This window comes from Phoxinus phoxinus (genome assembly GCF_949152265.1).
Source record: "Phoxinus phoxinus genome assembly, chromosome: 20".
NCBI classification, from domain to species: Eukaryota; Metazoa; Chordata; class Actinopteri; order Cypriniformes; family Leuciscidae; genus Phoxinus; species Phoxinus phoxinus.
Window position 1 is genome coordinate 16443432 of NC_136895.1, and position 18027 is coordinate 16461458.

Genomic DNA, 18027 nt, shown 5'->3' on the forward strand with positions numbered 1-18027 from the left:
CAAATGACCAAAATGATGGCAGTGCATTTACTATTTATAAGGGACTTTAATGTTATCAATGTTCGTAAGACCACATCTGTTCACATTTGTCTACAATTAGTTCATTTTTGAGCCTGGTATTCATGTAAACGAGTGCAAAATATTGAGTTCAAAATGAGAATTCAGATGGGAGAATAAGATATTAATTTGGCTAATATTGAAGTTACACTCGTATGTATTCAACGGAATTGCCTCTTCTTTGTTGTTTAAAATATGTCTAGCATTAAATATGAGTTTTTATTGTTTATTTAATTTCTTCTAAAACTTCTCTAAACCGGTTTCACTTGCACCTAAGGAATCAAATAACAAACTTTATTGCTGGTCCTTAGATTTTTATGGTCACCTGTGCGATATCCGTCCTGTGTTGTAAAGTAAAGAGACACTTTAAAATTATAGAGACATCTTTTTAATAATCATTCACTTGAAATATAGCAGCCAGACTTCTGTAAAGAGAGACTTTAAATGGGGACACGGCGTATTGAATTATTCCCTGCTCAAATAAAACAGGTTTTGCACATTGTTATAAAGATTTAGAGCTCTGAATAAGGTGATATCACATCATTTAGATTCGTCGAGAAACCGCACTTTGTCACATTTAATGTGGAGCAGCTGTTTTCATGTTTGCAAATTTGTTCATTACCATTTTTGTCGCGAGCAACCAAGACAAAGCCCTTGAGATGCGCTTGCAAAGAAATTGTTACCACTTTCTTGCTCTCTTGATGTTTCTCGAACACTCTCTCTATTTCTCGCTAACAATACCATTTCAGCGGTCTGAATTATTGGAAGAATATATTAAAACTGTTGACAGATGGCTTGACACTGTCAGACAGACCAGCATGTTGATTTATGCTTTTAAAAATGTGTTAGAAAGACTGAAAAATGTTCCTTGACACAAACCATGGCATAACTGAGTCCAACAAATGTCAAAGAAAAGTCAACACAATATTGCACCAATGAACTGGTACTCTACTACAAACATCTATATGAACATCTTTATTTATATCCAGCTATCCAGAGTGCCAGCAAATAAACTCTCTCAAGGTCGGTGCAAAATTACCCAACTTGCTCTATCTTTCTTTCTTTGATTTTTTTTGTTTCATTTATTATTTATTTATTTGTAATATTTTTTACTTTTTCCTATTATTTGTTTTTATTAGCTTATTTGCTATTTTTTTTTACCTTTTTGTTTATATATATTTTTTCTTTTATTTATTTATTTATTTATTTTACTGACCATGAAACCATGAGCACACAGCGCTTACCATTTATTAATTTCTGGTTTCTGTTAGTTAACAGTTCTGTCTAATACGTTATAATACGGTATAATACTGTTAAACGAAAGTATACAAAGAAGTATTAGCGTTTGCTTTTATATTATTAGTAATCGAAAGGCGAGCGATCTAATACTTTCTCATTCACCGTCAGCATTCAGCAAATATGATACTGTAAGTTGTTGGACTCTTTTTTACACCTCCTTCTCTCTTCCTTTCCCATCACCCCATCTCATCTTTGATAGCATGCAGAGCTTGATAAATACATTGGGAACTTTGATTCTTGTCACTAATTATTTTCAGACTCCTTTGAACTGTTTAAACCCAATTACTTGGCTTTCTTTGCCGTGTGGCTTCGAAAAACATACTGAGGAAAAACATGTATTGATGCTCCTAGACAGAAGATTCGGAAGGGCAGAAGGGCTGGTTAAATTGTGCCCTTGGGAACAAAAGCCAGCAGTCAAGATTCTCTCATAAAGACAGAAATAGTGCCCTGGATTTCTAGTGACTTACTTGCGACGCAAGAGGTCCATAAGATGGCATGTTTTGTCTTGCTATCAGTGTCCTAGTATTGATAGTTCTCCTAAAAAATTATTATTCAATCGTTCAAAACCTGTATGGCTTTTTTTCTACCATGGAGCACAAAAAGAGATGATTTGAAGAATGACCACGCCGCTCAGACCAGAAAAAGGACCTTGTCTGTCAAACCCAAGAGCTTTGTGGAGAAACAGACCAAATGTGTCCCTGTAAAGCCTGCCATATGAAATAATAATTATAAAAATCTTCTTTTTTTTAAGTGGAAAAGTTTAACATTTTTAGCAACCTTATGTAGCCCCGTCCCTTTTCAGTGCTGCGCTCGTTGTCTTTTGTCTTCTGGTCTGTATTTTCCCAGCGTTCTTGCGTATATGAATCAACGGCTCGTTTTAAAATCTTCCCCGTCTACTGACATTTGTTAAGACATCTGCTTTAAACATTACAATCCTCATGATAACTTTTTCGATAAACTTTACATTAAGTAAATCCACTTCAAAAGCGAATTACTCCTGGACAGCAATGCCATAGAGATATACAGAGCGACCGCAAAAACGGAAGTTCTAAGACAATATTCTAAAGATTGCTGCGCGCTCGTTTCTCTGGCGCATAAGTCTATAGAACATATAGAAAAATATCAAAACAAATGTAAAAAAAGTTTGCGTATGTGTTCTTTGTTGAGTACTGTATCATATTTGAAACATCAAGCTTTTATGACTTAAATATTATAAATGAGGAGAATATAAAGCTAATATTTCAAGGAGGAAAAAAATAACATTTTATATATGGTACTCATTTTAAGCCTTTGAATAAAATGTAGTTTTTTAAAATATATATTTTATATATATATACTGTATATGTGCAATTTCTGATATTTATGTGACCAGAAAGTATAATTAATTTCTGATAGTTTTTAATGTAAATAAATGAGATCTTTATAACAAATGCATATAAATATCTATTTTCACTTTTATATCTCCCAATAATCTGTCTTTGTAAGATAATATTTAAATGCTTAATTTTATGAGCAAAGCTCTGTAGTTTTTATAGTGGGGGCAAAACATATAATGCAATGCAATACAATGAGGATTGAGAGCTGAGCAAATAACCGTTCCTCAAATGCCCGATGTATCATTTTAACATGTTTATACTTTTTTTTTTAAAACATTTGATGTATGATAATCCAGTAAACCTAATTTGCTTCAGTTCAGTAAGCGTTAATCTTAATATATTACTATTCAAAAGCTATTCTTATGTTTACTTAATAATAAAAGTAAAGATTTCACATCAAAAACACACGTGAACCCTGACCTGAAGGTGAACATTTAAGTATCCCAAAATGCCTTTTATTAATAAAAAAGCATAAACTACCAATCAGACGACAGAAGGTATGTAGTAGATTGCGCACGACAGGTTTTTCAGCCGCTTTGATAAATTTAGAGGCCTTAGAAATGTGCTTATCAAATATGATGCAGTAGGAAAAGAGCAGTGTGAATATTCTCCCAGATTTCTTTTTGTGTGTTCCACAGAAGAAAGAAATCCATACAGGCTTGGAATGACATAAAGGTGAATAAATCATGCCAGAATCAGCCATTTTGCCTGAACTTTCCCTTTGAATGAATTCTGTTTCATTCTGTATGCTGGGGAATACCCGAGACATGCCATTTATTTTGACAATGTCGCTCGTGGCGGTTTGCCATACGTCCTGGAAAATGAGAAAGCGTTGCTTTGTTGGATGCTCATATTAGGTTTTACATCAAACTGCTGGAGATAAGTAAATAAAAAGCTGCAAATGGAGCTCACACCGCTGCTCTCTTTTTCGCAACGAGTCGATGCTTCTGAATCAATATGGCACCAGGGGTCCATTACATCTGACTGAGACAAAGAAATATTGGTGTGACCCTTACACTTTTGAGCGATTTCCTTCTGGCGTATTTTTTTCCCTCTTTCTCACCTCTCGTTTTCATTTGAAAGTCCTGCTTAAACACCGGAGACATCTGCAGCTTCATGAAACTCGTTGAGAGCTTTAAGTGTGATTATTTTAATGAGCACGGATAAACAGGCAGGATAAAGACGGCTATTTGAGTGTTAATCCTTCTATTTTGACCATCTAGACTTCTTTGTCTTTGTTTCGGATCTCTTGAAAAATTGTCCTTCCCTGTTACCCTTTCTTCCCCCCCAAATCCATCACTTCATTTCTGCTAGATTGTTTGTCTTTCCCCTGCCAGCTCTTTTTCTCCCCGAGCGCATGTCTCTGAGAAAATTGAATCGGAGCGCTTGCCACAGTAGTGCTCGATAAATATATATAATGCATTGTTTTATATTTTGGTATGTCAGCAGCACGGCGTCAAAATAAGATCCGGATAGACTGTGTTATTTTCCGCCTGAGTCTTCTTGCTTGTCGTAACAAAATTGCAATTCACTTTCTGGTCAGCTTCTTTTTTGATGTCAAATGTTTCGCTTTTCAACCGACGTGTCATAAATTCATGAAAAACAATTCAAAGCTGTCGCACACTGCAGTTATTCAGCACGAAAAGGCATGTGACGTACTGTTGAGCGGCGGACATGTGCGAGTGTGATTTTCGGGGTGGTTGGCCTCCGTCCCTCCCCATCTGTCAGTGTGTGTCGGAGGTCAGAGGGGAATTCCTTTGTGTTTTGGTGTGATTTCGATTAGTTTTGTGTGATTTTGGTGGGTGAAAACACGCTGGACTCACCATATGCTTCCCAGTTTAATACCGTAGTTTGGTTATGACGGAGTCGTGTTTTCATAAAGGGATCCGGAGAAGTGGAGCGGGCTGAAGGGATAAAAGCTGTTCTGACACCTGTTCAGAGAGCCCGGCTCATATAAACACTCACACACACCTACATGCTCCATTGTTCCTGCCAGTTTGTGGGATTCAATGCACCAGCAAGACAAAGCTGGCACTGGCACTCCAGTGGCTCAATCGCAGTTCGTGGCTCCCACATTTGACGAACTCAAACAATGAGTGTGCATGAAATTACACAGATTATATTTGCAGAAGTAGTCACCATTTGCACACCTTCGTGTCCTAACCTTCTTTTTTTTTTTTAGTGGAACCCAAAAAGCAGCGTGCTCTTTTCCATATAATGGTTGTGAATGAGAACTGAAGAGAACAAGTGGTTCATATGACATTAAATAATAGCTTTTCATCAGGAACAGACTGAATATGAGGTGTAATTTTCTGAAATCTTTCCCTCCAGTGAGATGTTAAAAGCTGCAACTCAATCGAATCAGTCCGATTTGTCGTAACGAATTGTCATATTGGTCTGGATCAGCTGATTCATTGGAAAGATTTGATTTAAAAGAACAATTCGTTCACGAATGGGAGGTCGGACTTCTCTCATGAACAATTTTCAGTGGATATTGATGACTGATTTCAGTCTTTGCATTGTCACTTTTAAGTTCAGTCTTTGCATTGTCACTTTTAAGGTGCTTTTTTTTCTTGTTATTTTAGAGCTTAACAGCCCCAGTCGTCATTCACTTACTATATTTTTTAACATGTGGTAAGATTTTTGCCGCAGAGTCCACCTAAAAACCAGACGTAATGTAAAAGATCTTAAAGGGATAGTTCACCCAAAAATGTAAATTCTGTCATTAATTACTCACGTCGTTCAAAACCCGCAAGACTTTCGTTCTTATTCAGAACACCAGTCAAAATCTTTTTCATGAAATCTGAGACCTTTCTGTCCCTCCATTGACATCTACAAGCTTCCGTTTACCATAACTGATGTGTGAGTTGATGAATCATTATATGAATGAAAGCCTAAATTCCATCTCTTCATCATATTAAGCGATCCAGTCTCTTCAAAAAATTTAGACTAAACCTCCCAATTCATATGGATTAATTTAACGATCTCTTTATGAACTTTTCAAGCGTCAAAGTGGTAGTTGCGTAGACTGTCAATGGAGGGACAATCAAAAAGATCTTCATTTGTGTAGAAGATGAACGAAGGTCTTACGGGTTTGGAACGACATGAGGATGAGTAATTAATGACAGACTTTTCATTTTTGGGGTGAACTATCCCTTAAAACTGTATTATATTATTGTGTAAAGGTTTGGTTTACTTAAAATCTGAGTGGCACACAAATTAGTGTTTTTGGGCAGTTTTTTTTATGTCAAAACTGGAGAAAAACTTGACAATTTTAAAATAGCACAAATATGAAATTTTCTCGCAGTGTTTTTTTTTTTTTTAAATCAGTGATTTGTACATAATGTAAACACAATCATTGAGAGGAAAACATTCAGATGTTCTGCCTGTATCTCTTATTCTCATTACAAGCTTTAAAAAGCCGTTCACACCAAGGAAAATAAGTAGTTCAAAATTGTTCTAATGCTGAGAGAATAGTGCAGTCTACAGCTATACTGATAATGACACAGAGGAACGATATCTTTGGAATCACTAAAGAAAGTTTTTTTTTCAGCAGATGAACAAATTGGTATTGACATTGGGCAGCCAATCAGAATCCACCCTGCTTTAAAGAGCTCAAGCATTTAAAGCGGCAGATGATATAACTGCAAAAGCGCACTTATAATACACAGAATGATAATATGCATTGTTGTGGACCCTGATAATGTTATCTTTATATAGCCATTGTTCCAAATGACAGACTAAATCACACAAGGATATAAAATAAAAATAATAAAACAAAAAACAATGGATGAAATTTATAACTCATTCGCTGAAAAAGTTTATATGCATCAATAAGAATAAAAAAAAAGATAAAATCACACTATTTAATTTGAGTTCATAAAGACAATGTTTGCCAATCCGATCCAACAAACTAAATTAATGTGAAAACATTGGCAATGCATTTTTTCACCTGCAAAACTATTCAGAAACTGTCTAGTCTGTATTTTTGTAATGCCAAAAACTCTAACTCACATAACTGAAGATGTAAAAATGGTGGCTTCAGTTATGGGAAAGATCACAAAAGGATCCAAAAACCTGAGTTGTATCAATAGGAAGATGCTGCCAGGCACATGTCATAATCTTTGCCTGATGTTTGCTGCAATGGCGTTTTGTCAATTTCTGTCTCGCATCTGCTGAATTTGGCGACATAACACGAGTTTCCTCTTGTACAAAGGTTTTTTTTCCTGATTTTTCATGTGCGCTGGGGAAAGCGTGGCTCTGAGTTCAAAGCCACAGTTTTTATGCGCGCTTCCTAGATGTGATTCAAAGCCGACAGTCTAGGAACTTTGATTAACTGAGCCACCTTTACAGATCCCAGTCAGAAGCTGGGTCATTTATATCTGCTGTTTGTTGTTGGTCGTTTCCTCCCTCCTACTGGTTCAATGTGGCGACATTATAATTGATCGCTTATGTACGTGACGCGGAAAGTACAGACATGTCATTTGTACAGACTGCTCAACATCAACATGTCTTACAGTGCTTTCTAGTCACTTTTTATTCCACAGGGAAGGACCTTGATGCATAGAAGAGCAAGTTAAATATTTCCCGTCGTCGGCTGTCGAAAGTGTCGGCGTGCCTGAAAGCGCAAATTAAAAGCAGGAAATGTTTGAAATTGCCAGTGCCGAGCCCCCGTAATGTATGCTCCCTGTCACCTCTTTTTTCAAAGCTACAGCTTCGGCTCTGAGACGTTGAGATGGAGAAACTCATTTCATTTGGTTCTTTTGGAGACAAGTCCGCTCCCTCGACCAGTCAAGCAGTTATTGCCAAGCTCAATTAGTTGCTGGATTGGCCATTTGAATGAAGGGAAAGGTGTAGTCAATCACTTTTAGGTTGCAGTTGGTGGTTGTAAAATGGGGAGGACGACTGATGCCACATTTTGTCCTTGACACCCTTTCTAAGATCTATAAAAAGTAAATTACTCAATGGTGCTTGTTAGCTGAAATCAATAGTTTCATTTCACTTGGGTTTGGATGATTAAGTCTTGGCTTAGCAGTTTGTACTCCAGATGCAATGAGCTTTTGGTGCTCATTTGGAAAATGCAGGTTTGAATCCATGCTTCAAACTATCTGCAATGTAAACCACATGGCAGCAACATTTACTGCACAATTTACAGTAAAAAATTAAAGTAAATTAACTGAAATAATAGCCCCTTTCACAAATACAGTCTTTACTGGTAAATTACCGGTAACGGATCATGTGTGAACAGGACCTTTTCAAATATACTGGTAAATACAGTAGATTCCGGCAATTTACCAGCAAGCGATGTTGTAACATTACCAGTTAATTACCGGTATATGTGTGTGTACGCGGAATGAAGATTACCAGCGTTTTGCACATACGAGGTCAGAACGCGCTGACGTTAGAAGTAATTTGGGCCAATCAGAAGCCGTTGAAAGAGCAACGGCTCTGGGCCATTCATAAAATTGTGACGCAGATGCTGCGTTTACAAATGTCTTCAAATTAGAGTGATACCAAAACAACTACGAAACTACCGAAAGTGCTTCTCTTCATCCGGGCCTATGAAGAGATTTGTCACCAACAGTTAGCGATACTGTCACGTATGATAAAATAACTAGCCTTCTTTAGGAACAAGGTGTAAACTTCCGGTTAATGACATCATCACAGAGTTTACCGGTATTTTGGAACTGATGTGTGAATGATCTGTTACCGGTAAAAAGCCTGAACGATGTTGCTTGTGTGAACAGCACATTTTTGAATTTACTGGTATATTCGTTCTACCAATTTTACGGTAATTTACCGTGTGTGAAAGGAGCTAATGTTATACCAAATTATTCAAACTTAAAACCATATACGTATAACAAAACCCTTATATATAACTGATAAGAAAGAAAGGAGAAACTGATATTTCAATGGAAAAAAAAATCAAACGTAAGCTGTCACACAGAGATGAATGTCAATTTATGTTTTTTCACTGTATGACTGCATCACTCCCGAAAACTGTACTTTATTAGTATTTTGCTGTAAAATTGCATGAAATTCCCATTAGCGTTTTATAATACAGTTTTTTTTAAATAGATACCAAATCCAAAGTGTACAATTTCACAGAACGGCATACTATTTCTAGTAGATTTTCAACGTTTGCACTAATTCTAATCTTGCATATTAGTATGCATAAAATTACAGTTTGCATACACATTTAAATCCAAAATAGAAGGCTAGATTAGAACATGGTATTCCACAGGTATTTTCAATATCATGCATGCTTTCCCCCCTCAGTTTACATACTATCTGTAGTTTTTATGCACACAATGAAAATGTAATGGAAATACGATGCAGTCCGAAAAGACAAAAAGGAAAAAAAGTGAAAGGAACGGACATATTGACACTTTCGCAGCGGAAACGAACTCCCGTTCCCTCATTGGCACGCTGGCAGCATCCTGCTACATTAAAGGCAATCAGTGCCCATTGAGATCACGGAACGGGATGTGTGAAAACCACTTCAGTTTGTGACAGCATACTTGCACTAGCGCAGTGCTAATGTGTCGACCGCTTCTATGTCCGTCTGCTGCTTAATTGCATCTTTTCATGTCAGTGAAAGAGGCCACACACACACGCGCGCGTAAACATGCGCGACAAGCTGCCAGACGAATGCAACACGCACCTGCGTGTTCACATGCTTGAAAAGTCCAGTAATGAGGTGAGATACACGCTGTTATATTTCAATCCACTCGAATCAAATTTTTGACTAAGGCGCCAATTATGAGAGCAAACATCTTAAATATTCATCCATTGTGCTGGTCAGGGAGTGGAATATCCCCAGTGTTGTGCGTCTGACCATATGGTGTGCTTGAGTGACTTGTCTAAATGCATATGCAGGAGTTTTGCTGCACAGTCTCGTTGTCCCAGATGGCAGCCTAGACTCCGCATCAGTATCCAACTTCTTCATGGCACTCTATACAGTTTGTCCCAGATGCCAGGCTGGTTCATATCGCAATTGGTTCTTTTGAATATGTAAATTAGAGCTGCTGCACTTTTTAACCTTGGTAAAGAGATGCACAATTACACAATAAATTTAGAGCCGGATTCTGTTTCTATCATTCATTCATTCTCTCTCTATCTATTGTTTCTTTTTGTATTGTTTCTATCTATCATTCATTCGTTGTATTGTTTGTATTGTTCGTTCTTCCTGTCATTTATTCTATCCATTTGATGTTCCATCCATCTGACTTGCATTCTTTCTGTCGTTCATTTTTTAAAATCTGACTTGCATTCTGTTTTTCGTTCTGTCTGTCTGATCTATCTATCTATTGTTTGTTTGTTTGTTCTGTCTATTGTTTATCTGTCATTCTTGTTTGTTCTGTTGTTCTATCTTCCTATAATTTTATCATCTTACAATCAATCATTCATTTGTTCATTCGTTTGTTTGTTCACTCTGTCGTTCTCTCATTCTTGCGTTCTATTTATTGTTTTGTCTATCTATTGTTCTATCTGTAATTTTATCTATTATTCTATCAGTTTATACATGTCTTTGTCTATCGTTCATGCGTTGAATTGTTTGTATCGTTCATTCTTTCTGTCATTCCATCCATCCATCCATCCACCCATCCACCCATCCACCCATCCATCCATCCATCCATCCATCCATCCACCCATCCATCCATCCATCCATCCATCCATCCACACACCCATCCATCCATCCATCCATCCATCCATCCATCCTACATTCTGTCGTTAGTTTTATGACTGTCGTTCTTTCTGTTGTTTGTTTTATGACTGTCGTTCTTTCTGTAATTCTTTTTATCTGACTTACATTCTGTCGTTCATTCTGTCTATCTGACATTCTATTTATAGTTAGTTTTATCGTTCGTTCTAACATTCTATGTCCCTGTTTACTCCTGAAAGTAAGATGCGTTTTGGTCGATCGGATCACTTCCAGAGTTAATCAAAAACGTATTCGACTGGATTGTTTTCGTTGTGTAAACGCTCATGCGGTCGAATGTGCCGCAAAAGACCTTCCTACTCTCCGCCTACTGACCTAATGCGTGATTCGTGAACATTATGGGAAGCGCGCCAGTCAGGATTTCTAACTTTGTCGGCTGGAAACCCAAATTTGGTTTGAAGACTAAAAACGTACTGAGTGCAATGTTCTCTCACCATTCCTGATTTCTAGCACACACTCACCGCATTCGGTTATCAGAGCAGAAATGAAAGCTGCTGCTCTCCATGTTAATCCCTCGTCTTCGGGCGCGTTCATATGTAAATTGCGCAAGCTTATTTTGTGCATTAAATTGAAAGATATGAAAAATCCCATACACTTACCCGCCCATTATCCCTACAGAAGTGGGCAAAAGAATTAAAACATCAGGTGTAAACGAAAATGTGTCTCCTACTTCTACTTGTGATCCGATCGATCAAAACACATCTTAATACCTGTTTACCCTGTTCCTTGTGTAAAAAATACAGGGGGAACGGATTCCGACGGCTGTTTTTTTGCCGTCGGATTCTGTTCCCCCTGTAAAAAAAAAAAATCTGACGGAATCCGTTCCGCCACTCCCTTTATGAGAGGTGTTGATGTACTGGCTTAAAAAAATTCATATTTTATTTTGTGTGGGGATGGAGGTTATCTGGCACCAGTCTAAAGAAATATATTTAGGAGGTTTTTTTTTTTTATGATAGGAAAACAGTGTAAACAGGGCCTTTCATTCTATCTATCTACTAATGTTTGTCTGTTTGTTCTGTCTATTGTCTATATGTCGTTCTTGTTTGTTCTATTGTTCTATCTTCCTATAACTTTATCACCTAACAATCAATCATTTGTTTGTTCGGTCTGTCGTTCTGTTATTGTTTTGTTTATCTATTTGTCTTTCTATCTATAATTCTATCAATCTATTGTTCATTTTATTTGCTCTTGTCTATCGTTCTATTGGTCTATCATCCTATCTATCTGACCAATATCTATCTAGCTATCTAACTGGTCAGGATAGATGGTCAGGTGTACTAGCAACTGGTGGGCCTGGTTTTTAAATGGTAAATCATATTGGTTAAGTTGGTTAGAGCTGGTAGACCAGCATAAACCCATCTACCCAGTTCCAAATTGCAGCTTGACCACATTAAGCTGGTAAGACTGGTAGTTTTTACAGGAAGCTACTGACGCTGAGGTTTCAGAGCCTTCAACCAGTCTGCAATGGCATGGAAATGAATGGTGGTCTTTGTTTTGTTTTCCTTTTTTCTTCTCTTTTCAACCTTCTGGACCAGGTCACTCCCCCAGAGTGATTGACACTTCCTGTCTGTGTTGAGACCGGTGTCGTTGCTAATGGCGACGGCTGACCCACCATCTGTATCAACCATACAATAGACAGAATGCACAGTTTTAGTGCTGATGTTGTGGTGCACATTCTTTTTTTCTTTTCCTTTTCTTTTGCTCTTTTTCTATTGCACACAAACACAGAAGTGAATGTCTGTGATTCATTTATTTGTTTGTTTGGTGCATTTATGGTGCCCCTCAAGGCACAATGTGTTTGTCTTGCATCACAAATAGAGATCTGCGGGTTTAGACGCGAGCTTTTAACCCACTCGTGAATTGTCTTGGAGAAACGCCACGGTTTGTAGAGACAAAGCAAAAAGATACAATAAACGTTTCAGGGAAGCTGATAAAAGACCCGCTTTGCAAATGTACCATGTAAAAGACATTTACAGAAAACTCTGTTATGTCTTGCCATGGGAAAAAAAATGCTCATATCTCCTGTGTTTGTATTGAAGTGTGGTGTGTATGTGTGCGTTCTGAGGGAGCAACACTTTAGCTTGATTCATGACTGTGTCCAATAACTCACAGTGGCAAGGCTGCCAATGACGGATGCATTAAGATGTTTTGTAAGTGTTCTCCTTGAGTTTCTGCCCATGGGAAAAAAAAATCAAAGATTTCGTTTCTCCTGTGATGTTTTTGTATATATATAGTAACCTATCAATTTTATCTATTAATTATATATCTATTTTTTCTACATATATTTGACACATTTTCTACACATGAATTTGTCCTCTCGAGTGCAAGAAGATGTGAAAAGAGAGCTCAGTTTAGTATTCAGGCGCTGTCTGAGACATGGCTTTCTGGGAGTAACGAATTGAGCTCCCTTTCGCGTCTTGTTGTGCTTGAATATTTAAATTGTCAAGGCTTAAACTTTCATGATGATACAGCGCTGGCCCGTCAACTGGTCACGATCATGCATCATTAGAATTCATCAAATGTTTTACTGGCCAACTGGGGAGTGACACCATTGCCAACGCAAAATTTTTACTCGCATTTGGCACTCAGGGATTTTCCGAATCGATATCGTTCCGTTAACTTGAATATCGATTAAAATGTATTTGGATATATATAATATCCAAATGCAACGCAGCTGATGGGTCCTTAACGCAAGCTGATGATATTTACATCGTTAACAACATGGTTCAAGGTGATTGGTTCATGCCACATCTGCAGCCAATGAGCTTGCTGCTCAGCTTGCTGCTCAACATTTGTAGACTCAACTGTATAGAGCTACGGGTAATTCTTTGTATGATATTTGTGCTGAAGTACCCAAAACCCTAAATAGTCTGGTCAATAGTTAAGGTTATACCTTCAATATAACACTATGGGATTTTTTTTTTTTACTTGTTGAATGTCCACCGGGTGAAAATAGATTTTTTTTTTTTTTTTTAATGGTGCTCCTCTCCTCATGTGAACAAACCTGTAACCCCGAGTTTAAACCGAAGTGATGCTTGCTTTAGCCCTAACAAGAGTACAAGACTGATTCGGGATGAGTTGATGGAGACCGGAGGCTGTGGGAGTCTACAGAGGTCTGGCATGATGTTTTGCCAGGATCAGAGAGCCCAGGCTGGGCAAGACAACAGCAGGATTACTGCATGCCAGCACACAATTGCCTTCCCACTGTGAAGAGGAAGTGGGCAGCATCTAAACCGTGCTATTTCTCGAAAAACCTTTGAGAAAGAAAATCTTTTACGATACAAACAGATTCATGGACTGTATCTGTAGCTGTAAGGGACTCTGTGTTTATAGGCATTTATACACCAAACCTTCCACCAGATCCTTTGTCTGAAAGCATATTGGCTTTTTCATTTCAGTATCAGTTTCTTTTAGTATGTGTGTGGGTTTGTCTTAGTTTTTGCTTGTGAACGCTCGCCTACCTCCATGTAGGAGGTTCTTGGTTTGTCATCTGTCACCTGCCCGTGACAGCCAGCGAAAACTGCACAGCTCCAACCTGCAGATACAATTACGAGATAGACTCCGATGATTCCCGGCAGAGATGTAAGTTAACGGTGGTCACACGGACAGGAACAGAAAATAGACCTTCCAAGTGTTGGAAGTGAACAAAGAGGTCTGAGAAGAAAGATGCTAGAAGCTTTGATTGAATTGACAAGCTGTCCTTTTAACTTATTAGATGAGATCAAATTAATTTCGAGCGATTAATCGACTGTGCGGTCGCAAATGAACCGATTGTCTCATTCATTTTGATGCACTGGTAAGCGCACCTCTCTCTTTGTCCTTGCGCTCGTCTTTGAATCAGAGCAGGTGAGCGGCCTGCTGTAATGTACACTGGTTATCCCTGTCCAATCTCTCAGACAGTGGCTTGTATTTCGCCCTTGGCTACAGCGAGTCGAATCCGCAGAATCTATTATTTACTGGCGGCTCTTTGTCTCTCTCACACTTGGTTTGTACTGAAGACTTTCTGCCTGTAATAATGTAGATTGGGGATGTCAGGCATTTAATCTACTTGGTGGCCCTGAATAATGAAAACCTAGTTGAGTGATTTGTAAATATGGGCACTCAGGTAGCCGGTGCGATCTGTCTGTTTATCCATATGTGTATCTATCTGTCATTCTTGATTTCTGTATCGTTTTGTCTATCTGTCCTTCTGTCTATCTCTCTATCAGTTGTTCTACAGTATTTGTCGTTCTGTCTGTCAATATATCTAATTATCTGTTGTTCTGCCTCTCTGTAACCATCCATCCATCCATCCATCCATCCATCCATCCATCCATCCATCCATCCATCCATCCATCCATCCATCCATCCATCCATCCATCATGTTTATATATTTATGATTCTATCCATGTTGTTTTTCTATCTTGAGGTTTGATCAGTACTCTTAAAATGTATTACATCTAAAAAAAAATGCTTGCCTTTGAAAGATTCACAAAAGCGATCTGTTGCGAGTTATTTCACTGCTGTTTACGTCCTGTAAAAAACTGGTAAAAATGCTGTACTCTTGAAAACTGCAGTGATAACTAATGAGTTTTGTGCTTAACGTTCAACACTTAAATGGTAGAGCCACCACATTCAGGTTAGGGTCAGCACAAATGTTTTTTATTTGTTTTTTGCAATAGAACATCAAGATTTTTACCTATCAAGCCTTTGATAGGTTACTTAAATCCTATAACCTGAAAAAAAGACTGAAAATGCACTAGCAGGCTTTGGTAGTTTGATTTTAATTAATTTTGACATGACTGAAATGATAATGAATCCACCTCTCTGTGTCTTTTTCTCTGTTTGTCCTTCAGGATGCTGGGGGAGCTCCGCTTGAATGCGCTCCAGCCTCTCCTGGCTGTGTGTCTACTCTTCACCCTGGAACACAGTGAGTCATTCTCTCTTCAATCTGAGCGTTCATCTACTCTTATCTGTTCAGTCGTGGGAAGCACAGTTGTCAATCAAACGCCCTGGTTGACTCAGTAACAACTTTTTCAAATTTCAAAAGTCCAAAACCAACATCTGAATTAGCGCTTTTTTCTCTCACAGTGGACAAAAAGAAATGCAACCTACCCTGTCTATCTGTCGTTCTGTCTATCTGTCTGTCAGTCTGTCTAAATATCTATCTATCTATCTGTCTGTCTGTCCTTCTGTCTGTCTGTCTGTCTGTCTGTATATCTATCTGTCTGTCTGTCAGTCTGTCTGTCTGTCTGTCTGTCTGTCTGTCTGTCTGTCTGTCTGTCTGTCTGTCTGTCTGTCTGTCTGTCTGTCTGTATGTATGTATGTATGTATGTATGTCAAAGAAACCTCAGACTGCCAGTGTATTTTTTTTTTTTTTTTTGTGACTTACCCTATTGAAAAGCTTGTCGTTTGTTAAGAGACTCAGTGTTTTCCCCTCTGCCATGTTCCATAAAGGGATAGGTCACCTAAAAATGACAATTCTGTCATCATTTACTCACCCTCATGCCATTTCAAATGGTACGTCTTTATTTCTTTTGTAGAACAAACACTGTTTTTCTTTGTCCATACAATGAGGGATGTTGTTTTTGGACCCCATTGACTTTCATTGTATGCATAAAAAGTTCAAGCATTCAAAATATCGTCTCTTTTCCAACACTAAAGAAGGAAAATAATACAGGTTTGTAACGAGGTGAATAAATGATGGCAGAATTTTCATTTTTGGGTGAACCATCCCTTTAAAAAAAATTACTCTAGTCCTTTTATCTTGTGGTAATTACCGTCGCACACCTTTCCCTGAACAGTTACTGATGAGCCCTTTTGGACATCGGTTATAAATCCCCCTCGGCTGGATTCTGCCCTCCGCTGCTTCCATCTGCAGTAAATAGAGAGAGCGCAATGAACACTTTCATCTGCAGAAAGCCTAATTTCCTCACATTGCCACCTAAAGACTTGTCATCACTCACTCTAATGCCTGTATTGGCTCTCAGTGGCGACGATACCGTGCCCACGTGCCACAAAAAGGGAAGACACTGATGCAAAGCTTGTGCGGGGCTGTATCCTATACGCTGTCTAAAGCCTTTTGCAGATGCAAAGGCTTCACGCTCAGCTGTGCGAGACCAGGTCCCAAGTAAGAACTTTGGCAAGGCTGTGCTGCACAGACTGGCCTCCTTTGATTTCAGACGACACCAGGCTCTTATCGGGCACTCGCAGGGTTGCAGGCCGAGTCTCTCAGTCCCTGACCTGCTCGCTGCCATCTGCACCAGTTGCTTGGTGTCTGGTCTGGCACTTGAGGTCCACCCGCACTTTTCTTTTCTAGTGTCAGCAGCAGTGAGCGAGATGGGCTGCTCATAATATCCATAGAGATTTCCTCGCACTCTTAGCTTCACTCTCCATCGAAACCCCTCTCAAGGGATGCCCATGCTGTAAATAATGACACTAGCGTTTACATGGACCCTTATAATCGGATTGACGGCTCAATCGGACTAAAAAGCCGTCATGTAAAATCCTTAATCTATCTGATTGAGCTCGATCGGATTGAAAGGAGTGGTTTATTCCATTTGTAATGCGATCGAGAGAACATGTAAACACTTGATCGGATCGAAAACCGAAACTGAAAGGACTGCGCATCTGGAATGACGTTGAAATAGCGTAACGACGTATGACGCGCGGAACGAGCTGTTCTTCCTGTTGAATAAAGTGTCATCTAAATGTGTGTCACGTTATTCTAAAATTCTCATTTCACTCAGCATCTGTGAAGTGGAGCAGGACAGCGACCCACCAGTCCTCGTTTCAGACTCTCATCCACGGATACTGGTTTTACGGCGTGATAAATATAAGCAAAACGGTTCATATGCTCATTGTCTCCAAATCATTACCAGAAACGGATCAATATCAAGCCGTTTAAAACAAATAAAGAACCAATAGAGGAGAATAGTTATGAGCGAACAGCGGCAGTATATTCGTGCAGTGTGCGCATGTCAAGAAATCAATTCCGATTTGAAGCTTGTGACATATAAATGCGCACATCAACCCGATTACTTTATTTATCGTTCATGTAAACACAGTGTTCGGATTCAGCAATCGGATTTCATTCCGATTGAACCAAAAGGTGTCCATGTAAACGTAGCTGCTGTCTCCATGAGTGTTAAATATTTTTTTCTGCTGATTCCCTTCTCTCATCACCCACTAACTAGGGTAAGGTTGCAACAGTCGTCCATCATGAAATCTATTTTAGTCATATTTGGCAACATTTGTTGTTTAAGTGATGTATTTTAAAGGGTAACTTAACACTAAAACAACTTTTTTTAGTTAATGATCTGTAAGAATGGAGCTTCATAAATGCTGTTCATTGATTCAAGTACATTTTTTAACATTTGGGTATAAAATGTTTTAATTTTAAAATATATGGTGTAGGGGTGTAACGGTACGCAAAAATCACGGTTCGGTACGTACCTCGGTTTTAAAGTCACGGTTCGGTTCATTTTCGGTACAGTAGGGGAAAGAAATGCAAAACATTAAACTGCTGGTTGTTTACTATAAACTTTTTTTTAACAATTTGTTTACACTTTTTTAAACACACTTTTTTAATAA

At 38.4% G+C, this 18027-nt stretch overlaps 1 protein-coding gene across 3 annotated transcripts in view; it reads left to right on the forward strand.

The window, feature by feature from the left end:
* Positions 1–18027, forward strand: part of ncanb (neurocan b) — a 140315-nt gene that overhangs the window by 35240 nt on the left and 87048 nt on the right. For all 3 annotated transcript variants that reach the window (XM_079593119.1, XM_079593120.1, XM_079593121.1), the window contains one exon: positions 15291–15364. In XM_079593119.1, the coding sequence (XP_079449245.1) occupies positions 15292–15364 (73 nt within the window). In that variant the 5' untranslated portion in view covers position 15291. The remainder of the gene's footprint in view (positions 1–15290; positions 15365–18027) is intronic.